This window comes from Rousettus aegyptiacus, unplaced genomic scaffold (genome assembly GCF_014176215.1).
Source record: "Rousettus aegyptiacus isolate mRouAeg1 unplaced genomic scaffold, mRouAeg1.p scaffold_m13_p_12, whole genome shotgun sequence".
Taxonomy (NCBI): domain Eukaryota; kingdom Metazoa; phylum Chordata; class Mammalia; order Chiroptera; family Pteropodidae; genus Rousettus; species Rousettus aegyptiacus.
Genome location: NW_023416287.1, coordinates 59,958,355 through 59,984,093, shown reverse-complemented (window position 1 = coordinate 59,984,093; position 25,739 = coordinate 59,958,355). Strand labels below are relative to the sequence as shown.

At 39.5% G+C, this 25,739-nt stretch overlaps 1 protein-coding gene and 1 pseudogene across 3 annotated transcripts in view; one reads left to right on the top strand and one right to left on the bottom strand.

Moving 5' to 3' along the window:
• Positions 1–25,739, top strand: part of KCTD1 (potassium channel tetramerization domain containing 1) — a 170,552-nt gene that overhangs the window by 115,642 nt on the left and 29,171 nt on the right. For all 3 annotated transcript variants that reach the window (XM_016160076.2, XM_016160077.2, XM_016160075.2), the window contains exon 2: positions 11,844–12,022. In XM_016160076.2, coding sequence (XP_016015562.1) covers positions 11,844–12,022 — 179 coding nt within the window. The remainder of the gene's footprint in view (positions 1–11,843; positions 12,023–25,739) is intronic.
• Positions 4,086–4,204, bottom strand: LOC118610441 (annotated as a pseudogene).

The following is a 25,739-nucleotide window of genomic DNA, read 5'->3' as shown; positions in this document are numbered from 1 at the left end:
CAATGCTGTCTGCTGCCACGGGCAAATGAAAGGCCGTTTTTCACAGTGATCCAAGTCTAGTGGGTCAGACTCCCCGAATGCTGCAGACTGAGACAGCACATTTGAGACAGGAGAATGCAGGCTTGGACCCCGGATATTTTCCTTCTCACTTTAAATCAACTAATTTTTTTGACCTTAGGCAATTAATCTAAATATTCCTGCCTCAGTTTTCCTTTTTTGCAAAAGATGGTATTGGCCTTGCCCTCCTCTCTCTCTCTGGACCTCTTAAAAGGCTTATGAGTTATGATTGTTTATAAAGTCTTTGGCATTCTGGGATCCCATAAATAACTACTTCGTATGCATAAGGCACTGTGTAAATTCCAGGTATGATTTTTTTTCTAGCACATTTCCATTTTTGTACCACGTTTTCCTTGCCACTCAGGTTGATCTTTAAAAAGTTAGTTTGTTTTTTCACTTGTTGGTATTTATTTTAAGGTACTTCTCCAAGAACACAGATGTCTCCTTTACAGTGTGAGATTTGTGAAGAATAGCTCGTTGCAATAAAATACCAAAGAGGACGATTGCCTTGCTGCTGTCTTTGCTGCTCATTCATTCGCCTTCTTCCTAATCTGTGCTTTCAGTGCAACTTCTCCCCCATCTGGTCCTAAGCAGGAAGTTTCATCCATCAATGTCCTCTCTAAAATATCTTGAGAAACAAGTCTTCTGTGCTCATACCAGGGCCAGCGATTCAGCTGTAGGCACTTCTGGGCCTCCCAGGGTCACTGGCCACAGTTGACTGCTGGCAGACCCGGCTTTGGCCATGTCATAAGGAGCAGAGCCAGAGTAGCCCATTGAGTCATCTCACTCCACTTTTATTTAACACCAGTTCAAATGGTAATAATATAATTCAAATGGGAGTAATGTAACTAAGAACCAGGATGACCCAAACAGCCAGAAGAGAACCAGTCTGCATCTGTGAGGGTAAATATCCCACCAAACACCAGATTTCATCTAGAAGAGGCATTTTTGGCAACCAGTAGACCTCTGGCATGCCTCTCAACACGACACACCACCCACTGGTATGGTATGTAAACACTGGGTTGGACTCCTTCCCTCAGTTGGCCTAATTTGTCATTTCTCAATGTCTTTTTGAAAAGCTGACACTGATTCTGCTTACAGGAGATTCTTAGTTTCTTAAAAAACATCCGTTTTATATCACTAAAACAGTTTTTTTTTCTGTTTTGTAGGGGAATCTGAAGTGAGCTGCTTGCAGACCTCTCTAGTATTTTAGAACAATACAAGATATAAATAAATAAACAATCTTCCAATAAGTGGTACTAAGTAAAGAATCTCTCTGAAGAGGGCATTCTGCTCATGAAGCACCATATTTTATTGGCCATTTCCTCTTGTCAGTGAAGGCTAATAAAAAGCAGTAATGATTAAAATTTGATCTTCCTATAATCAGCCAGAGAAAATGCTATGATTGTTAAGAAATCTCTGTGTTGGCTTTTTTTCTTTTTCTTGCACTCATACTCTTGGAATGCCTTTCATTTCATGACCAGTTCTCCTTTCAAAGGAATTTAAAATTCCAATTTAAACATTCTAAAATGCTAGCTTTCTTAATACATTTGAATCTCTTAAGGTTTACACTTTTTAAAATGACAAAATTATAAAAAATCAGAACTGTAAAAGCATTATAGGCCAACTGATTTAACTGTGTGTATTATAAATGGGAAAACTTGAAGTGAGAGATGAAGTAATTTGCCAGGGCCACATAACTCATCAGTGACATGGCCCAGGCTAAAACTTGGATCTCTTCTTTCTCACATCCTTGGGAAAACAATTCTGAATTTAGAAACCTCGATCAATGTCAGCACCGTGAGAAGCACTGCAACTAGTTTCCTCTTTAAAAGGTAATTGGGTCAAAGTTAGGAGTATGATCCTTGTAATGTGGAATTCCCAAATATAGGTATGTCTTACTTAAAAATAACATGCTCTGGATCCATAAAACCAAGAATGGTGCCGTCCTGGCTGCACCAAAGTGTTGTTCGTCCCTGGAGTGATTCATTTAAGACTGTAAATAAGTCCATTTCAGAGCATTTAAAGCATAATGGATTAAAATTTTTTAAAGTTACATGGGGATCTCTTGTCATCAGGAATTCCCTGTGCATATGGCTAATTCCCAAATTAGACTCAACTCCCTGAATAGTTTATTTCTGCAGTGCCCAGCCCAGCACCAAATACAGTAACCAGCCAATATTTTTTAAATGAATGAGCAAGAGAGCAAATGAACTTTTTGAACACAGCTACCGTGTAGAGTCTGCTAGTATATTTACAAACCTGTTTATTTTAATTTTTTATTTTTTATACAAAAGGGTCAAGTGGATAGGCATCTAAAAATCCTAAGAGGAGGTTCCCAGGGACTCAATTAAGGCTGGAAGGAATTTAGCTGTTGACACTGCTAGACAAGAATTTTTATGACCACATCCAAGAAGTCAATAAGTCAAGTTTATTGTCTATTTAGAGGCAGATGTGTCCTGTAGTTAACATCTAGGACTAGCAGTTAGAAGAGTAAATAAAATGCCACTTCTCTGTGGTAGGGAAATAAAGAGTCAGTGGTGGGGGGAAGAGTTCACTTCCTGAGCCAGCTGGCTTCTGCCTTCTGTGTGACCGCTGACCATCCTTCTAACACACCAGCCAGTTGAGCTCATCCCAGAAGTGGAAGAATGCAGATAGATCAAGGCAAATCTGTCCCTTCTCTCGTGAAAGCTAGAGCATGAATAGCCTAGTAATAGAGAGTGGTAACCTTATCCTGGTACGCAATGGCTAGTGTGTAACTATCACAGTAAATTCATTACTAGATAATTATAGGCTGAGCCACTTGACCTCAGAGTCAACTTCCTTCCCTGTGAAATGGTGATAATACTTAACATTGTGCAGAGGTTTCTGGTTTCAAACTGGAAGGCCCTCTAAGGGCTGTAGTTGCCAACCTTTGCTGCTGTGTGCATCTTCTTTCCAAGAGAGTGCGTGCAGAACACTGGCTTCTGGAAACACAGGAGGTGTGCATGTACAGCTTTTATCATCTTGCTCTTGTTGTATTTTAGATCTGAGAATGGAAGGGACCTGGAGAAGGAGACAGACGACTCCATCCCAGCAGTGTAGAAACCATAGACTCCTGCCCCTTTCTTTCAGTATCAAACTGAATAGACTTCTGTGCCAGCTAAATATGAGCTTGCCATTCCCTGAGGCCCACATAATTTTCTGTCCCTGGCAAGAAAAGGGGAAGGAAGCATTGTTCCTAAGTTCAGTTCCATTTCTGTATTTCTTCATTCAATTCTTCATTTTAAAATTTCCCCCAAATCCTGATTATAAAGGTAAAATATAGAAGCATGCCAGGTATGTGCTAATTGATTCAATGGGGTAATAAGTTTTTCCTTTAAAAAATTTTTGAATTTCAGAAGTAGTGTTCATTATAAAGCACAGAAGAATAAAAACAAAACTAAAATTTACCTGTAACATCATCACCCAATCCTAGCCTTATTAATATTTTGGTGCATTTAATTCCAGAATTTTTTATTGTGCATACTCATACTTTTGCAAAAATGGCCTTTCCCTATAGAACTGTTACAGAGCTACTTTCACTGTTTTAATATCTTAAAAATTAGTAACATACATAGTTGAGAGTATGTGTTTAAAATACTTTGTGATGTTTTATGTACATTTAAAAATATCCAAGAAATCAAACTTAAAAATTAATCCAGCTATGAAAAACAGCAAGATTCTATCAAAATGTTCTTTTTTCAAGTTTACTTTTCTCAAGTTCCACAGGGAAAAAAGCGAGAAATTTTGGCAAATAGTCGTTCTTTTCATGGCTCCCAACTTGAGAAGCTAATAAGGGAGCTTCTCAGATACATATTTCATTATGAGAAAAATTTTTTAAAAAGCATGTTGAGGACCCTCACTCATATCTGGCAGAGATGGTACATTGAAATAAACAGCAGTAAGAAGAATAACATTTTGCTATTTCAGGTGAGCAAATAATTGCAGATTAACACAGTTGCTAGTCATTTTGAAACAATTTTGAAGACTTCTATTTTTTTTTTAAACACCTACAGCTCCTGGTGTTCCTAGTTGGTCTCCCATCCAAGTACTAACTAGGCCCGACCCTGCTTAGCTTCTGAGATCAGACAATATCAGGCATGTTCAGGGTGGCATGGCCATAGACTGAAGACTCCTATTTTTGATTCATGGTTTTTTAAGCTGCAAGATTAAGATTTTGATATGATAAATCAGTACAGCTCAATTGCCATTTCATTTTCTGAACCTGCTATGATGATTTCATTCCCTACTTCCTTTTATGCACTTTGTTCAAAACACAGAACTAACATCTTGTTATATACTCTGTCCTGTTTTCTTTTTGTCTGTACCCCACACTGTAATACTTTGTCAGTGTAAAACGCTGTCTTTCTCACCCATGGATCTTACCTCCTCAGCTACTTTAAAAGTTGTCTGAACTGCTCACTAGATCCGTAAAAGTCTCTTCTCCCTCATATCTGGCTTACTGGTTTGTCAAATTTCGTTTTTCACTTGCAGAAGGAAAGCAACTCCCTTTGTCCTTTGTGCCATGCACTGTGTTGTATGCCTTCACAAACATGTCTCGCCCGCTGCCGGCTGTACCTCTATGTAAGGTGGGAAGATTCATCCCTGTCTTAGAGATGAGGAAACTGGAATCTGACAGGTTTGGTAACTTCTCAAAGACGACTCCAAGGCTGAGCCTGAGCTCGAACCATATCTTCAGATTCCAAAAACCCTTCTATACCCTTTGGATGTTCTGCATAGGTGACTTTTCCAGCTATATAAAGTTCCGAAAGTTGTCCTACCTTTAAATAAATGTGTGTGTGTTGTTTTTTTTGTTTGTTTGTTTTTTGGTTTTGTTTTTTTTTTTTTTTTTTTTTTTTACTATTATCAGGCAAAAATCTTTCTTCAATATGTTATATACTTTCCAATCTAAGTTAGTCTGGGGTTTTATTTTGGAATGATGGAATTTTGGATGATTTTTGTATGGGCTAGGAAACCAATGACCACCCTTGTTATGAATGCGTGTATTCAGAGTAAGTAGGTTCTGTGAGTTTAAAGGGGGCTCTTGTAAATAAAGTGAATGGAAGATTTGATATCAGAAGACTTTTTATTCTCATTCACTATTGCCTTCAGAGATCAACAGAAACTGTCCTCTAAAAAATCATATATACAGTACTCATAAATTTTGAAGCACTGCTGGGCCCTTAAAAAAAAATGCATGAAATTAAAAGATTTTTTTTTCTCTTTTCAGGGTCATTCTGCTATTTAAAGTCCATAGAGACCATAGAGTTTGACATATGGTAGGAGCCCAATAAATATTACTTCAATGAAGAAACAAATGAAACCTCTTATAAAATACATTGACATTGTGGTTGAGTCTCATTATACGATCAAGTAACTATGTTCAGTAAAGTGATGTTTTTCTACAAGTACCATTAATATGAGTCTAATAGGATTGTGTCAGTCCTAAAATAACACTCCCAAAGCAACCACAAATTACCATCCTAGGAAGTAGGATCCTTGCCTCAGATACGTTGATTACAGTTTGTCCTAAATGGTTAGCCATCTATCAGAAAATATAATTAATTGAAACACTCAATTCTCCAGGCATTCTGGATAATATAGATGCTACTTGAGTACGAGAGAGAAGGAGAGGGAGAAAGAAAAACATGTATTTTAAACCCGGGTTGAAATGTGTGGAAAAGTTATGATTTGTATTAAATTCTTTTACTGCTCTGCTGAATGATATGAATTATGATATCAAATAATATAGATAAGTATTTTACTATCGACATGCTTTTCTGGAAATATCCCTAAGAAACTTGTTTCTTTTCCCAGTGAAAGAAGTAATATGAAGTTCAACTTGATTGTGAAACGTGACAGAGGCGTACGTTCTCAACAAATAAAGTCATTAAAACTTTAAGTTTAAACTTCAGCTTATTTGTTCACGGCAGTGCCCCTGGGGCTCCTGTCTGAGCAGCACACGGCTAGGTTAGATTTAGGAGGCAAATTTTTCATTAGCTTCTTTTGAAAGATGCCTGGAGTCAAATCCCTTGCAGGATTCTCCCACCAAAAAAAAATCCCTTGCTGCTCTGTTAGGTAGGTGAGATGGATGATTAAGTTACAAAGAGGCCGCAGACTGAAAGCAACTAGGAAATGGAAATGTTAAAAGTAAACTGATCAACATGCCTGGAAAATCCATCCAGGATAGAAGTAGGAGAAAGAAGTAGAAATAAAATTTCAGACAGCTGTTTCATGTCAGAGTATTTTAGTCAGGTTTGGTGAATCCTGTGAGAGGAAATAATAAACATCTTTTTGGCTTTTAAAAAAAGCAACTTTTTATGCAAATTTAATTGAGTATCTTCACAGTAAAGTGCTTCGATTAGAGGAGTTTTTTTCCAGGATTATTTTTGGTTTATTTTCCTTTTCAGTAGAACTTAGAAAAAAGTGAATAAATCTTAGGCATCCATATGGATACAACTGTGTAACCACCCAGATCAAAATTCAGCACTTTTCTAGCTCTCCAGAAGGCTCCTTCTTACCCCTTCCCAGTCAGTATCCGCCACAGGTGGCCAGTGTTCTGAGCTTTGTCATCACAGATCTGTTTTGCTGTCTGTAACTTCATGTGAATGGAATCATACAGAATGTGTCTGTGTCTGGCGCCTGTTCCAACACTCCCTCTGTGAGATCGTAGATGTTGTGTGTGCAACATCATTCTTTTTCCTCACTGCATAGCCATTCATTTCTTTTATTTTTATAAAATCAGCAAAGGAAGAGAAATAGTGTTAGAAGGGGAGAGGGAAATGCATCTGTCGTGGGGTCATAAACCATCTGTATTCAGTTCTAAAATACCACTGCTTCTTTTCCACATGAGTGATAATTTCACGTTTGTCACGATTTGGGCTTCATTGTATTACCAAAAACTCAAGCAAAGGTTACTATGCTGTTTAATATGATAGCCACTAGCTGCATAGGGCTAAATTAAATTTACATTTAAATTATTTAAATTAAAATTAAACATTCAGTTCCTCAGTTACACTAACCACACTTCAAATGTTCAGATAGCTACTTGTGGCTATGGGTTATCGTACCGAATGGTACAGATATGGACAGTGCTATTTAGAAAGCTAGCTGTTAGTTTCCTTACTCTTTCTCTTTTCTAGATATAAGAATATTATGATGGGTTTTATTTATTTTTTCATAGTAAATTATCATTTACAGCTGACCCTTGAACAATGCCGAAGTTAGGGGTGCTGACCCATATACTGTCAAAAATCTTAGTATAACTTTAGATGTCCTCGAAACTTAAGTTGTCCCTTGGTATCCCCAGTGGTAGGGGGGTGGTTCCAGGACCCCCACAGATACTAAAATTTGAGGCCGTTCACGTTCGCTGTATAAAATGGTGCAGATCAGTGTATTCGGTGGGCCCTCTACATCCGCGCACTCCCAGCCACTGACAGAAAACAGTACAGATATTGAGAAAAATCTCCACATAAGTGGAACTACGTAGTCCAAACCCATGTTGTTCAAAAGATCAACCGTAATTCTATGGTTCTCAGACCATGATGTTACAAGCTTTTGTTAGGGAACAAAGCATTAGCATTAGCCCTCCATCTCGGGGAAAAAAACAAATGGGAGAAGACTCACAATATGCTGAACATTTAATTTCTAGAGTGTACCTTACACTCTCCCACTTCGGAGACTTGGCAGTGCTGCTCAGAACCCTCCTTCCAGCATCCCACTGCGTGTAGACTTCTCATTTGTCAGATCTCAGCTCAGACCGTCTCCAGGGAGCCTTCTCCATTTCTCCTCCCTGCCCTGCCCTCAAGCCTGGGTTATGAGTCTCCTCAATTAAGTTACCATGGTAACCTGGCCTTCCCCTGCCTGGGAGTAGTTACTTGTTCTCTGGCTTCTCCCTCCCACTGAACAGCAAGCCTGGTAAGGCCAAGGACCAGTCTGTCATGTTTGCTATTATATATCATGCCCTGTGCCCAACCTTCCCACCACCTCCCCCCCGCCCCTCCGCCCACCCCAGTACAGTGCCTGGTACTTACCAGCTGTTCATAAGTAATGTAGAAGGAAGGAACACGGGGCTGCACAAAGAGAGGGGCTGTAACCGAGTGCTTCATGTTAGGGCAGGTCCCTCTCCCTTGGGCGAGGAGTCTGTTCCAGAAGGGGGTTATCAGAGACAGCGTTCTGCCTGGCCACCTTTCAGAATACACACATCAGTGTTCTGAGCTGTTTCTTCAGTAGTGATGACGGCACATGTAAGACATTTAAACCCCATTCTGGTTAAAGTTTATGGTTTTCATTTAATCAAAAGTAATACTGAAAGATACAGGCAGACTGAGATGATGGTGGTGAGTGATTCAACAGAAGGAGAGATGGTAGAGTTGAAGAATGGTGATAATATGATAGAAATTCTGCATCTATCAGCAGGCAGCTGTCCTTGGCATGATGGGCCAAGTCTCAGCAAGCCAAATGACCTCACAGGGAGGCAGCTGTGGAGAGGAAAGATATTCCATCAGAATAGGTAACAGGAATCCCAACTCAAATGCACTTTAAAAATAAATTTATTTGCCCAAGTTACGGGAAATCTAGAGATAAGAGGCTCAGAGTTGGTTGACCCAGTGTCTCAAACATGTCAGTGAGAACCCAGCTTCTTTCCAGCTCTCAGTTGGCCATTCTAAGTGTTGGCCTTGTCCTCAAGCTGGTAGGGAAGTGGTTTCTGCAGGGACAGGCATCCCATCTGGGACCTCAGTGTCTAGATGAACAAAGGAAAATGTTAGCTCCAGTCACAGGTGAGGGAGTTGCCACAACTGTATTAGATGAGGCATCTGGAGTCCATGTATCAGATACTGACTGAAGCAGCCACAAGTCCCAAGACCTCCCAGCCCCAAATATTCTCCTTCAACCCCGGCCTGTAGATTTTATAAGTGCTTTCAGCCTGCACCAATACAGAAAATACTGAGTGAAAACACTTTACTCCATTAGCTAATATTAGTTCATGTCTTAGATGTGATCTTAACTAAGGAGACACATACAGAACAGGAAAGCTTCCTGTATGGAAAGAGAGTCTAGGAGAAGAGCTAGCAGGGCTCACCAGAGACCATTTCTAATACTTCACAGTCCTACTAGAATCCGCCTGAGCCATCATGAAACTGAATTGTCCCTGCCCTTAAGGATCAATACTGCCCCTCACCCAAACCCCAGCTGAAGAAGAAACATTGGTTTAATTTTTAAATCTAGCAATCTCCATACATTTATGATTTACCATGTAAATGGTATGTATTCTGAGAAATCTGGAATCCTTCAACCGATCAGTTATGCTTTTTTTTCTCCTTCTAGGTAGACCTTGCAGTGTTAGTGCTGTACTGAATGAGGTCACAGTCTAACTACAGTATTAACCCTGCAAATCTGTTCATTTTTGCCCGAGCACCCTCAGGCAGGATATAGAATGTGTCCAATTGAAAAACTATTACAGACACTGCAGTGCTGGGCTGGGGTGAATTATAATGGAGGGTGATGTGTGTTAGGGGCGTGTGTCTTTAGCCAGGAAATCATTTTCTAAAAGCAAGTCAAGTAGTAAGTATCTCTTTAAAATACAGATTATATGATTGCATTTTCAAAGGAAAAATGTTTCCTGTCATCTAAATTTTAAAATGCTACTTTTAATATTTCAGAACCTTAACTGTTTTAAATTTTCCTTACCAATGTCTTTGGATTTTAACTTTTTCCCCCTATCAGTACCTCTTTAACTTTTTTCTGTGTTCTGAACATCTTTTTGTGTTTTTTAATACCTGTTTTGCATTATTAAAAATATATGGGAACATGTGAAGAATAATATAATGATCATCCATGAACCCACCTCTCAGTTTAAGAAATAAAACATTAACTCTTCTTCTGTGACTGCTTCTGGGCTCTGTTTAATTCAGCATGGAGAAAAGCACAACACAGATGGTCAACATTTTGTGGAAAGGCCCAGTAACCACCCCGTTCGCAGTAGATGTGAGGTTTCAGAAAGCGTGGGCATTCACCGTCTTGCCTGGACATGTGGTTAATGCTAAGTAGTCTAACAGTCATGCCCCCAGGTAACTCCTAAAGCTGTTTCAGATCATAAAATATATGGTGTTTTGCAAATTTAAATTTTATCATGCTGGGTTTTATGCACAAAAATTAGATGACTTCCCCTTTGTAATCTCCATCAAAGGCATTTTTCAAAATCCCTTTATTATGTCTCATCACTGGCTTTGGCACATATTGTTTGCATGTTTGAAAACAATCTCTGGCTAAATTATGAATCTGAGAGTATAGTTGTGGTATTCAGAATTCAGATATAAATGTTATTTTAGCTTATTCCTCAATTGTAGACTCTAAATATTTGACGCCTTTATTGAGTGCCGGAGACCTGACTTTACTTGTCTGTGGTTTGGGCTTTATAAGCAGTGTGCCATGTTTGGATAGTATTTGAAATATTTATGTTGTATCCATAGAAAGGATGTAATATTTCATTTTCTCAAGAGTACAGTTTCTTCCACATGTTCTTGCTGCCACCATGTGATATCCTCCTCCTGCTGTTTGCTCACCTTGCACCTTTGCCTGTGGGACTAAACATTGTGCATTGGCATCTGTCTAAGCTCCTCCTCGGGCACTTGGTTTCTTCAAAAAGTCCAGCATACAGAAGAACAGTTTGCACATACGTATCCCTGGAGGGTACATACTTGTCTGTGGGGGACACCTAAAACTGCAGATAGTACCAAACCCTATACACTATGGTTTTTTTCCTATATACATGGAGCAACAATAAAGTTTAAACTACTGTCATTCTTTGGGGCCATTATTAAGTAAACCATGGTTACTTGAACATAAGCACAGCCATACCATGACACTTGATCTGATAACTGAGACCGACTAATAAAGTGACTGAGGGTGGGGAATACCTGCAGTGTGGATACACTGGACGAAGTGGGTACAGTGTGCAATGGAATGGGATGGTGAGAGATTTCATCATGCTACTCAGAATGGCGTACAATTTAAAACTTACAAACTGTTTATTTCTGGATTTTTCTGTTTAATATCGTTGGACCATAGTTGACTGTGGGTAATTGGAACCTTGGAAAGGGTCTACTATACACTCTTTTCTGAGCATCTCCAGACCCATAGTCTCAAAGGGAGAGAAATGGGGAACAAATGGGCAGAGTGTGGATAGATTTTGTTTTTGAATCTGTCAACCGATAAACTTATGGTGCTTATTTATATGGTTGCTTTGAGTACGTGAGCTGATGGCTAGACCAGTCATGCCCTCTTTTTCTTGATTCGAAAAATAGAACTTGAAAGAAACATTTTTCAGAACACACATGCTAAGAAGTCTGTTTCAACCACATTGCAATAAGAAAGTTTCCAAAGGCAAGGATGAAGCATTCGTGTTTTATTTAGATGTGTATCATTTCAAGTATTGATTACCTTTTCATTTGGAATGAATGGCACTTCTCCACATGCCATTTTCCACTTGTTAAATGGGAGAATTCTTTAGTAGAATTTGTCATGGTGCTCGGGAAGATTTGAAATGAGTTCAGATTCTTGATTTTGAACATGGGAAGTTTTCTTTGTCATAGAATTTGTCTTTCTAACATTCATTATAACAAAAGGGAGAGCTTGCTGATTTTCCAGATTTTATTGCCAAATGAATATCAGCTCTCATCACTCGCTTATTCTTTATGATGTATGTGTTTCCTTTCTCTCCACTGAAAAAAGAAAACGTGTCTAACTTGCTTATCTCTCTGTAGGACAGTCGACCCAATATGTCAAGACCTCTGATCACTAGATCTCCTGCATCTCCACTGAACAACCAAGGCATTCCTACTCCAGCACAACTCACAAAATCCAATGCGCCCGTCCACATTGATGTGGGCGGCCACATGTACACCAGCAGCCTGGCCACCCTCACCAAATACCCTGAATCAAGGTAATCCAGAAACAGCAACGTCACACTCAGAAGTGCATGTATTTGATGATCTAACTGTTTTTCCTTTGACCAGCATAGCAGCTTGGCCCCACCAGGGCCGGGGTTAGGACTTGAAAGTGCCATGCGGGCAACCCGCCTACCAAGGCTGCTCTTGGACGTGCTGTAAACCTTCTGCGAGTCAGGGCTCGACGCACAGCTTAGTCAGGTACATGTAAAAATGTCACGTGAGAATGGAGTTCTGTGATATTTTACTCTGCAAAGATCTTCGTATTTTTTTTTAGTGTAGTATAAAAAGGACAATGATTTCTATCCTGAACCTTTCTTCTGTCCTCTTCTAAAACACATTTGCTTATGAGTTCTTAGAATTTTGTGGGAGATCACTTGGCCCACCAACATGTGAACTAGAGGAAATAAAAAGGAGAGAGGCTTATCAGTGGGACAGTATATTTAGAACAGTATGCAAAAATCCAGGAAACAAAGATAGTCTCATTTAAAAAAAGAAGGCAGTGAAACTTATGAGCATTCAAGGCAGATAAGTAAATATAGAAACTGTACGAAGAGGGGGAGTGGTTTACAAATAGGCAGTATACCCTATGCTTGTGAAATATCCCCTCCCAGGCCCTCACCCACCAGTTTCCAAAGGAGTTCCAAGAAAGCGATTTACCTTGCTCTCTGGGACAATCCCTGGCTCTTCCGGGATTTCAGGGCTTTGCCCACATCCTATAAGGGAGTTTATCTTCACAAGCTCTGCTGGTGAGTAGGGGAGAAGACATGAGCTCACATGGCCTGATGTCAGGAAAAAACATGTTTCTCGTCACATGAAATGGAAATATACCGCTTAAGCTTCAGAAGGGCACCAGTTGCATCTTCAAAACCCTCTTATGAAGTGACAGCTTACAGCCTAAGTAGAGAGCACTAACATAAGAACCACTGTCATCTTGATAACTGCATGAAGACTGGTTTTTTGCTTTTGATAATCTCACTCTACTACCTGATATTTATGAAAGAATGTGAAGGTTGAAAAGAAGAAAGATGAAATATTTTTCCTCTCGATTTCCAGATTTAATTTCTACAATCAAAGGAAATGATTTAAAAAAAAATAAATGTCTATTAATTCAGTTATCAAAAATAACTACATATTTTTAAATGAAATGATCACATCAGTCACTTATTAGTTTTATTGCATATGTGTATCATTTGCACATGATATAAGCAGGAGGTTTTCTTGTTGAGCTTATTGTGGCTGGGTAAGTCTCTTCCCACCAACTAAGGCCCCACGGAGTGTTTGGCCTTTGTGAAGCTCTTGGTATCACTTGGCCCGTTGGCAGTCATGGAAGATAGAGGGTTAGAGGCTCTGTTTATATAGTTTTTCTCTCTCACATAATTTGTGACTTTAATCATTCCGGTGTTTCATATTGTTAAAGACCTCGAATGGGGTCTCATTGCGCAAGTCTTCCTCCGGTCACCTCTCCACGGGTATTTCTAAGAGTCTACCTTTTGTCCCTCGTTGGCCACACTCTGGGACATGCATCACATTCCACGCATCTCAGTACTCTTGATATCTGCAGCCTCATATGGCAGCCACTGGCCAGGTGCCGCTATTGAGTACTTGAGATGTGGCTAGTCCAGACTGAAATGTCCTCTAGGTGTAAGCCATACACTGGATTTTAAAAACTTAGTACCAAAAAAAAAAAAAAAAAAAACAAACTATCTCAATAATTTTTTACATTGATTTTATGTTGTAATGATAATACAATTGCGTTAAATAAAGTATATCATTAAAATTAATTACACCTGTTTCTGTTTGCTTTTCCAATGTGGCCACTAGAAAACACAAAATTACATGAGTCTTGCTTTTATTTTCTGTCGGACGGTGCTATACTATACCAGATTTTTAAAAACAACCTGAAACTTATACGCATCGTGAATTGAATTTCTCCTTCACCAACTTAATTAGGAAAGCTGAAATTGTTTATCTTTCTTTCCTGGTCTTTCCCTGTGCTTCCTTTTCACCAGCGGGCCACAGTATCACAGGGGCAATATCAAAACTAATTGTGGTTCAGTAGTCCCAGGTTTGAATGTCGATGTTGCCATTTATTTAGTAGTTGTTTGGCCATGGATAGGTTCAATTTCTGAGTGTCTGTCTTCTCTCTTGTAAAGTTGACACAGATATGTCTTCTTGCAAAATTATTGGGAGGATTAAATGTGATTATGAAAAGCACGCCATGGCCCTGCGCCCAAAACATATTTCTTTTATACTTAATCTGCCAAACTCAGCAATTGTTTTTTTTCAAGCCGCCTTCCAAATTCCAGATATATTTCATTCCTTCATTTCCTAGACCATGGAAATAGCCTCACTTCCAAATTCTTGCCTGAATTACTGCCATTACTCCTCACCTGCTCCTTCTAACCCTTTATCTTAAACGCCCCCACCTGTCACAGAACTGCCAAGCCATTTGAAGACCATCTTTATCATTAGGACATATTTTTAAACATATGTCAAGACTCACAAGCCTTACAAAGTCACTTCTGTTTCTGTTGCTAACACTTAAAGCAGAAGACACAGGTTTAGATGGTGAATTGATCCCTATGTGTTGCTTTGTCCCCTCTTGGGTTTTCTTATTTCTGTGTTTTGAAATTAAATGTTTATTTCAAAACAACAATCAATTTAATGGGACTCATACACAAATTTTAGTAGTCAAACATACCAGGAAGAAATAGTTCTTCATGCTTTTCCCATAGAAGTCAGGTACTCCTTCAACCTCTGCAAAAATTTCTTGCATATCATCATCCCTTTGGGAATAAATTCTAGGACATTAGAATGCCCATGACCGTAGAATTACAAATAACTCCAGTTTGAATTCTCTAGATTCTTTTTGAACCCTTCTCACCCTATGGGACCCTGCCCCGCCCTTATCCTTAGAGCACCTGGCTTCTCTCACCCACCTTTCCTTTGGTGTAACCCAGAGGGGAGGAGGGCTGTTTCTCAGTTTGCTTTTCTAGGATTTCAAGGGCAGACTTGTAGTGTAAAAGTACTAATTTGTTCATAACCAGTGATCTTAAAAGATGTAATGTCTTTCTACAATATCAAAGGTCCTGCAAAGGACCTTTACTCCATTTTGAAATATTGTAGGTGATTGTTTATTCTGTCTCTAGGCACTGCCCTTTTGGCTAAAGACTACCTTTAAAACACCGTCCCCAGAAAGTAGTACAATGGACCACAGGGCTAAACATTAAAAGCACCCAGGAAGGATTAAAAGACCATGGGAGACCCTGCCCTAGAGGAATAAAATAGGAATCTCTGCAATTTTCCTAAGAGATCCTGAATTTTACCATCTGGCTTTGAACAATACTAAAATGTTTGTGTCCACCAAGCACATAAAAGGCTCTTCCTCAATGACTATTTCATCTCTATTATGCTGGCCATTGCGTCAAGAGACAATACCTTTGAACTTCATTTCTTCAATTATGAAGATAAACAGGATCTACTGTGTGCTTTTTTTTTTTTCCTGCTTGTGGGCCCTGTAAGCAAGTTAATTTTACATCTCACAACAAGGTTAATCACTCATATCAGGTGTTTTTTAGCTAAAGGAACTGAAATTTTGAAACTAACTGAAGTTTTGCATACATCAGTGATATGCTCTGTTTTTACCAATGTATAAGATGCAAAATAACTTTTTGGAAATGTTTATAAGACAGAGGCTGATCCACACCACCTCAGTGATAAACACTGTTTTCTTTTAGAGGAACCTATGAGTCTCCCATTCTGGTTACTGTTTTGAATTGTAATCACCAAGAAAAATATCCAGTCCAGGTCTGTAGTAATTTTCCATCAAATAAGTAATACAAAAAAGTTGAGAAAAATATATCACCATCATGAAAAGACTTTAAATGGATATACTAAGAAGATAGAACATATTTTATTTAACAGTTTATTAGTTTGGTTTATAAGTTGTAAATATCTAGGCACGTGGGAGAGAGGTAGGGCACATTTGTACTCTTGCACTGGGCCCTACAAATTTTAAGGATAGACCTGATTATATCTGATTCAAAAAATCGAAAGCACTCATTCTGAATGTCATTGGTAACCAAAAAATCCACGTTATCTAAATAACTTGTCATAAGTAATTAAGGTTGGTAGGAAAATACATGGTCGTTTTAAAATCTGTTAACATTCTGAAATGTCTTCTGAACCACGTGTTTGTGTGATATTAAAGAGACATTCTATGACTGCTTTAAAAGAAGACACAAGTCTGAATTCAAAGTTTGGTCTGTTGTATCCTTTACTATCACCTCAAATAAAAGCAATATTAATAGCAACTATATTGATGATTATTCAGATGTAGATGTTTTAAAACCAGAAAGTGGGTTGATACTACTAATTTACTAAACCTGTGGGGTGGTAATAAGGCAGGGGTCTTGGCTAAAAGAGCTGACTGCCAGCCAGAGACCTAGAGGTGAAAGACAAGATCTCATGTTACAATCCAGCTTGACAGAGCTTTTGTATATTTTAAACCCAGTACATGAGTTAACTCCCACATAAGTAGATTATGCTAAATTGGTCTCTCTTAAATAGCAGAGTTACTAAGCACACTGGCATATGTAGGTAATTGCAAAACTCAAGAGACTGGCTTTTAGCCTTGCAGTTGACACCCATGGCCACCCAAGGGGTGTGTGTATTTGGAACTTGAGGAGGATGGAGATGCTTTGCCAGCAGAGATCCAGCTTCTGGCCTGCTTCATTCTCAGATGTGTCAGCCATTAAGGAATGGTTTATGTGGAGCTGTACTAAAAGGAAAGTCGGTTGAGAGCAATTTTAAGTGATTGGTGCACACACTCTTAACAACTGAATTCTCACATTCGGATGTCCATGTAATTAACATGTGCTGGCCTAGAGAGTTTTCTGTAATCTTGTATTAGGGCTGGGGGTTCTGTGCTGTGACTTCATGACTTCGCAGGTTCTGGTTTACCATTAGTGTCCCTAGACATGGGTCCAGCAGCAGCATCACGCAGGCTCACATTTCAGGATTGCAACAAAAATGCCAAAAAATTATGCATCTCATTTGCCAAACAGTTCCCCAAGCTTTCTTTCAGAATGATTGCATAGTGCAGAATAGAAAGCTTTTAATTATAACCTGTTCCTTAGATCAGCATGTTTTATAATTCAATGTCTATATCAAATTAAAAAGTCACGGATTTTTAGATGAGTAGAAGCCAACCGGAGATCTATAGTTTCAGCACAAAGGGATATAGTCATTGAGGAAGAGCCTTTTATTTGCTTGCATATTCCTGGTGATGCGAAAACACCTATGGAAATGCATAAAATGAGGACAGGCTGATTAATGGTGAACAGCTTCTATTGGTAAGATTGATTGATCTTTAAAAAAATAGTTTACAGAGGGATTTAAAGGAGGAAAAGCACCTAGCAAATAAAAAACAGAAAGTTTCTTCAGGGTAATAGGGGAAATTTTCCTTTTACTCTGTCTCTTTTTTTTCATCTTGCTATATTGCTTTTCTAAAATTGCTCCTGAGTTGTATAGGCAAAGAGTAAATGAAACCAGCTTCAGATTTTTTTTTTTTTTTTTTTTACGATTAAACTGGATTTTATGTTTAGTGTTGAAAAGCCAGTCCTTCAGTAACTTATGCTGAGTTAATAGAGGATTCAACAAACTTCCTTTGCTACTAGGAACAAAGTAGGCCTAGCTTTTAAAGTAATCTAATTCACAAAGTCTTGTCATAGAGCATAATTCAAAGAAAAATGCAGCTATACTTCAGTGCCTTTAGTTTTTTCCAGTCATGATCTTTCATTCATTCAACAGATTGATTCTGTGCTCCCCATTGGGCAGGGCATGTGTACTGGCCAACAGAAGTCTTTGCTCTCTAGTTCACGTGGAGGAGGGGAGGTCAGATAATCAAAGTGAACAATCAGTAAACAATATTTGAGTTACTACCAAGTGAAGTAGGAAAGTAAGAAAAAGAACAGAATTACTAGGCTCACTTTGGGGTATAGTTTGCCCCTTATTATAAGCATAAAGATAATTTCATTCCTATGTTTTATTTATTTATTTTTTTTTCAAGAAACATCTTTATTTGTTCACCCACATTTTAGTTTAGATTTAGAAGGGGATTTTTGTCACTTTGCTAACACAAATCACCCCTAGTGTAATAAATTACCTGTTCTGAGTTTTGTTATTTACCTCCTGAGGTGTGGCAAATATTTGTGAATATATTCGTATATACTCACAAACTCTCTGGGCCACAAACATGGGACAACTCAAGGCCAGACCATCTTCAGATCACCTCACTAGGTATGTTAATTGCAATACTGTTTCTGATATACTTTAATTTTGTATTTATAGTTCGCTAAAGTTATATTTGGTTTTGGCCATAATAGGATTACAAGATGTTGAAATAAGTGTGGGCAGAAACCCTTTGTAGGCCAGTAATAACCAGGCCGGTTTATCCCTTAGCCCATTCCTAGATTAGAGCAGGAAGAAGGTGAAGGCATCCTGCCCCCGCAGACCCCTGCGCTGGTGCCTCCAGTGGCTGAGCGGTGATGATGGGGATAACACTGAGTATCCAGCGTGAGACAACTGGGGGCGGGACTGTGGCTAACGTTCTCGATTTTTATTAACTTCTCACTTACCAAGAACTTGGCCTCAGCTTAGAAAGAAACCCTCTCCCTAGAGAACTCCTTCTCACTTCTCCTTCTCACTTAGTTTTCATCCTTGTACCCTTGGCACCTAGCATTGTGCCTGCCAGAGTGAACATTCAAACGTTTGCTTAATATATGAATTAATTAGTGGGTGAAATATTATAGACAGAGGCCAGATCTTCAGAACAATGAAGGGAAAACAATTGAGTAAAGCTATTCAAAATAGAAAGGTGAGTTTAAAGGCTGGGCCAGGTTCATTACCTTACGCTCTCTCACTTAATGTGCCGCAATAACCTTGTAGGTAAGGGCCGTTCCTTAGCCCCGTTTGCAGATGAGGACACTGAAACTGAGAGGCCAGACAAGGTGGTCAGTCTTACTTGGGTAATGAGGTAGAGCCGGGACTTCGGCTCCCACTCTGACTCCAGGCCCCTTGTTTTTCCCTTTTCTATAGCCATGCTTCTCAACCCCGGGGCATGTTAGAATCAACGGGGACTCTATTAAAAAAAAGTCTGGCCCTGCCCACAGAGAAAACAGCTGTATTGGTCTGGGGCAGAGCCTGGCCATGGGATGTTTTAACGATTCTGTAGTCCATCCTACCACCTTCTAGAACTACGTTCTAAAGGTGGTCTCTAGAGGGCAGGTCATCTACAGTATTTTAAGCCACTTTATTTTCAAGATAGCCTTCACCTAATACCACTTCAGCTGCCAAGGTAGCTGGCGCTCCCAGGCTGGTCACCTCTAGCCATGAAAAGTCTTCTCTTGTTGCCCGAGTGTCATACACATAAAGTGCTATCATTTTCTATGTGTGTCATGACTTTGAAAGTCAGCAAAGCACCACCTTAGACCGGGTGATAGGATAAATGGTTCTTACTCTTGTTTGCCTGTGGGTTGCAGGAAGTTCTTCTTTGCAGGTCCCAATGTCCAGTGTACAGAATCTGCCTACAGCAAGGGACAGAGTTGGTCTTGCACCAGTGACCTTGCCTTTCTCTGATGTCTGATGGCTGCTTGGTTGTACCTGTGAAGAGAAAATTATTAGCAAAGCATCCGGTGACCAGCTTTGGCTCCCAGCAGGCCATGCCCACCAAGAGGAGTGGCACACTGGCCAACACCAGGAAATGGAGGGCTGCTCACTGCACGGGGGTGTCTAAGCCCATTGATGCATTAATCCCCCCTACCTGCTCAGCTCCTTCCTTCCTGTTGCTAATAGAACAGTAGACCCAAGAGTGCCCACCAATGCAGCAGACTATCTCAGGTTCACACTTGTGCACAAAACACACATGCATGCACCAATCCGAAAAAAAATTATAAAGACATTAAAAAGTTCATTTCTAAAATGTCTTCTAAACGCACGTCCTAAGTTTTTAAACAATAATAGACCTACCACTAGTCTTTAGTGCCTTGCACACTGTGCCTACCACATAGCAAATACTTGATAAATGTTTGTTTAATGTTGTTGGATGAGTTTGCTTAGTTTAGTTGACTGAGTTTTGCTATGACCTGGAGCATCTCAGCCTCCACAGCGCTGCTGCAGCACGAAGATCCAGCATTTTGAATAATCAGGTGCTAGGATGGCATTAGGACTTAATGGCAGGCCTAGTCCAATTTGGGAAGCAAAAGATTTATATCCTTTTTTTCTTTAAGGCAGAGTCTAGAAAAAGATTTTCTAGTCTAGTTACCCTGAAGGGAAAAAATAAGGAGAAGAGAATAAATCAACCCAGTCACAACCCAGACACCAAGGAAACACATTAACAGAAGAGTGACACCTGCCTTCAGAATGTTTTCCTCCAACTGAGACCGCCTCCTTAATCCCCCCCATATCAAGTTCATCTGGAAATGCTTGGAAAAAAATGCAGATTCCTGGGCTCCACCCACCATTTACATAGTCTCTATCTCAGGATGTGAAGGATCTGCAGCTTTCATCAATACCAGGCTATCCACCTGCATATCAAGAGTTTGGGCACTAGATCTGCAGAGAAGGGTTATGAAACAAATTTGTCTACATGTGGCACCGTGGGGACAGCGGTTGTATAGTGGGGACAGAATCTTAGAGCACATCTTTTCTTACTGATTCTGGCTTGATTCTTATCACTTGGAACAATAATGCTGCTGTACTTAATTTGTTCTGTCATGATGAATAGTGCTATTGAGCAATGCCAAGGTCATTTTACTCTTTTTTATCATATTTTCATGTTTCCCCTCATCACACAAGAAAGTACTTTTGTGATAATAAACGGCATGTTCTGTTTACTTGTTTGAAAAGTTAATTAGTAAGGTATTTCATAGAAGACTCTGGTAACCTCTTACAACATTAATGTATACAAAAGATGCTCCATTTCACTGTTTCATCAGAAGGACTTAAAATTGACATTGTCATTTCGTACAAACCAGTTAGCAAATCTCATGACTTTGGCCTCTCAAACCCTGTTGTTTCTGTCAGTCACATAACTCTGATTCAGGTTTAGCGTTTCGTTTGAGAGCTTCCTTATGGTCAGTGAAGACCAACATTAAAACATTTCAGATGAATTTCCAAAGGACAAACTGCATGTTTGCTGTGTAGAGAGCTTCATGGGCAGGAACCTGACACACCATACCATTCTTCTTGTGTTTGCTGTATAGCTCTGATATCATCGTCCCAGGCCACCATGATCTACTTCTTATAGATGTGCAATCGTCTTATATCAGAAAGGAAGAACCCCTACGTCAGGACACAGTGAGGTGTCTATGCTATGTGTATTCTTGCCAGAATAAAACAATGTGCAAGTATTCTCAAGATGAGGCAATCTTTTGATTAAGCCAATGCAGAAAGTAAACTCCCACCACCCTAACTTCCAAACAGAAGTATTTATTCATAACCAAACACATGATTAATAGCCTCAAGTAGATGAATTATCAGTATTCTGCTTCTGAAAGATTACTCTCAAGATGCTTGGAGATAGAAAGTAGCAATAATTTGTCCCCAAAGCAGCACCTTGAAGTGAATGGGTAGTGCTTTACACACTGGACTTCTGAATGTGCCCAGGGTAGTCCTGGTGAGAGAACAAGGGAGTGTGATTGGTGGTAGAGGATGAGAAGTCAGTTGAAATCTTACAAGGTGTACGCATTTCATGTATTCGTATTCCAAAGGCAGGAACCCAGAAGCTCCAATCTGGTGGCAGTTCCATTTACAAAAGAAAATGTCTTTTAAAGATCCATGTTTCACACCCACAATTATATTGACTATTCGTTGGACTGTCTGAATCTAATCAAGATGCAGTGTCAGTGGAAATGACACTGTCACTGGATAGTGGCTTCCCGTTGCTACATAAATGCCATGTGTCAGCTTGCTTCCTGATGATGTTGCTGTTTATCTTTTTTGGTGGTAATGATTATTTTTAGCCTTGTGCAACCTTTCTTATTGTGTGCCCCATATTCAGAAGGTAAATTACAACTGTGCGTAACAGCTAACCACCACTTTCAAACAGTGGCAAATCTTGCCAGGCTGAGAGGGCTTTGTAACTGAAAGGTGAATTTGAGCTCGCCCAAACTTGTTTCCATGATTTGAGCTGAATGTGTTCCAGAACTCCCACCCAGCCTCATTAGGCTTGGCTAGGCCCCTGCCACCCCTCTAAAGTTGATTTTTTAAGCAAGAGCTTAGAAAGCCCTGGGGGCTTCAGAGCTTACCTAAAAAAATGAAAACTCTTCTAGTCTCGAAGTAGTGCAAACAGTCAATAGCAAAGGAAAAAAGAAGGATCTTTTAAGGGTATCCCACTGATCCATAATCTTAGAGGCCTTAAGGAAGGTATTTCATCAAAACATCACCACGTTAATGATACACTGCAGAAGGAACAAGATGGCATGAAGGGTGGAATTCACAATACGTTGTTGGACTAATTAAAATGGGCTGAAATAAGGTTGTGACAACCAGGCAAACCTAGGGAACCGTGTAAAGTATGAACAAAGCCCTGTTCTTCACCATGGCAAAATGACTGATGATTAGAAAACCGAACAGTGAAGATATGGTTTGTATTTCCAAGTACTCGCCTTGTCAGGCTTTTGAAGAAGCCATTTGTCATCGTTTACTGTAGATTTTAAAACTTAGAAAAAGTGTTTATTTGGAAAATGAGACTTGGCTTTAGTGGATTTCTCACCTAGAATTTCAGTTGAAAAGTTATAGAAATAATAAGTATGGGAAATAATGGTATCAAATGACTACTAAATCTTGTCTACTTCTGTACATGATCATCTGAAAAGGAGTAGGAAAAAAAATGAAGAATTCTTATTATTAGCTGGGAAACGTTTGTTTCTTTAAATGTTTTGCAGGTTAGGGCATGGTTCTGTTTTTTTGTTGAAAGGGATAGGGAGAAATATCAATAGATACACCTACCGCCCAATGTGCCTAGGGACCGGCTCGGTGCCTCTGGGTAAATTCTTGAACTATGATAAATCAAGCCTGAGCCCCACAAGGGTGTAGATGGTTGCACAAGACCCACACCTACGACAGCGCATTGTTGGCCGTGTGCAGCCAAAGGCAAAATGCTGTCAGCAGGCTCCTTCCTGATTTCCCAACCACACACACTGAGAATGTTGTCTTTGATTCATGAGTTGATATATACCTAATATTTCGCACATGTCATTTTGATTTGGTGACTATTTAAATAATCTTTCGACATACCTTTGAAATCTTAAGCTTCTCAGAGCATAAAGCCAACCGGGCCCATCATCCATCGTGATCTGAAGAGGCAAATTAGACATTTTTTAAAAAAAAAGATAGGGTGGTACGGACATCTTATATATACCCTTTAAACTATTTATGTACTTTTGAAGCTGTATAATTATGACTCTTCTCAAATTTTCAGCTTTCTTTCCTTCCTCTAAGGAGTACTCATAGTCCTGAGGCTAAATCTCCTGCCTTTGGCTTTGTCATCATAAAGCCTAGTTTCTGAAAGTATTCCTAAGCTTCCTAGTCATTCTGAAGTCATACAATGGCAGAAAAATTCATTCATTTCCATTCATCCAACCACCTTTCTATACTTTTGAGTGCTGTTGTAAGGCCTTAAATGGCGTTAGCAGTGTGTACGTGTGTGTAGGATCAGGAAAGGGGTACAAAGCAATCAGGGTGAATTCACTTATTTTCTTCCATACATCTTCTATTAGGTTTTTGAAAAGCATTTACCTGGATTCAAGGTAAATTATATTTTTCTCATTCTTTCCTTTTTATTAAGCACTGTGTTAAGCCTCTTGTGTTTCACTAACAGGTACTAAGCAAAAAAATGTAAATACTTCATTGTAAACTGCTGTTTTTCTGGCCCCATTACAAGTAGGAAAAAAAAATTAATTGAAAATAGAGACATCTGGCTTTGCCATAGACCTCTTGTAGTGTCATATAATTAATATGATGCTTTTATTTGAAATGACTACTATGACATATATATAAACATTACAAGAAGTGGGGACAGGTTTCATTCCATGTCTTGTTGTCACTGGTAATCTCAAAATACAGCAAAGAGAACAGGGCCACGGGGAGGGCAGCAATCATGGGGGATGAGCCGAGTCCATTCCATGTATTAGAGAGATTGATGACATAAATGGAAGAATCAGGAACATTTCATCAAATAAGAATGCATTAGTCCAATAGATAGGGCTGCTAGTACTCAGAAGCCCAGGAATAAGAGCTATTACTCAAACACAGATTAAATTCAGTGGGAACACATGCAAAAGAGTATGCTGTGTAACAAGAAAACTAGAGAGCAACTACAAGATGAAGATTGGCAGGATGTGCCAGGGTGGGAAAGGATCTGGGAGTTCTGGGACAGATGGCTGCTGAGAGTTGGGGACAGCATGGAGGATGGGCTGGCCCTCACTCTTTGGGGAAGAGAGACTGTATTGCTCAGCAACCCTTAGCAAGTTACCTGATGGCTCTGTGCCTTAGTTTCTCCATCAGGAGAATCAAAATGTTACCTGTCAATACTTTATAGAGTTGTGAGGATTAAATCAGATCATCCGTAAAGTTAGCAGAATGTCTGATATAAACTCAAAAAAATATTAGCTGTTACAACATTTTTTCTCCGAATAGTAATTATTAATGAAAAACATATTCGAGAGTTTTAAATCAAGAGAAAAATGAAGTGTGTCAAAAATTCCTCCAAATATGGAACAGACCGTTGGGAGGAGGGTGAGGGTGGGCTGTGGGGACAGGCTCCCACATGTGCACATGTGCATGCTTGCCTGCCCAAATAGAAAGCGAGAGAAAACCTAAACAGAAACCATTGGAGCTGAAAATACCAAAGGGTGCTACCAAGGGAGATTATGATGATCTGATTCTAGACTGATTTTAGAAATATAGCCCTTTACCCTAGAAATCATTTTTAAGCAGGAACTTACTCAAGCCAAAGAGCAGGACTAGGTTATCATAAACGTTTTCTTCCAATTCCAGATGCACAACAGGCTTTTACACACGGAACTGTGTTTGGCATAGCACGTACTCTCCAGAGTGAAAAAGTGTCAGCATTTATTAAGCCCATGCTGGGTAGGTGTAGTGCTTTACAGAGGTGCCAAGCGACCCCTGGGTAGTAAGGAAGTGGTCCCACTGCCTGATCGCGAATTCTGGCCTCAGCGTTTATTAACTGGCTGCAGTGTCCTCATTTGTAAGATGGGGGTGATAGCATTTACCCGGTAGAGTCATTGTGAAGACTCAGTACGGTGCCCTTCATGCAGTGAACACTCAGTAAATGTAGCTTTTATTAGACAGTCATTTATTCCTCATAAGAATTCTTTGGATTATCCCATTTCTCAGATGAAGAAATCAAAACTCAAACTGATTTAGTCTTAAAGACAGTAAAGTCAGGACTCAAACCCAGGTCTAGGAATTCTAGAATGAATGTTACAGGGGCTCCTAAGACATTACTGAAAGCACTATGCCCAAGCTCTTGTGAATAATGGTGCCCTTGTAGACTCTACTCTGGTTGACACTTTGAGAGAGATGCTCTTCACTTGCTGTATCCCTACCTCACCCATCATGTTCTCTCTTGTCTGAAATCCTTTCTCCAAGCCCCTGTGCCCTTCACCTTATGCCTAGTGATTGTCG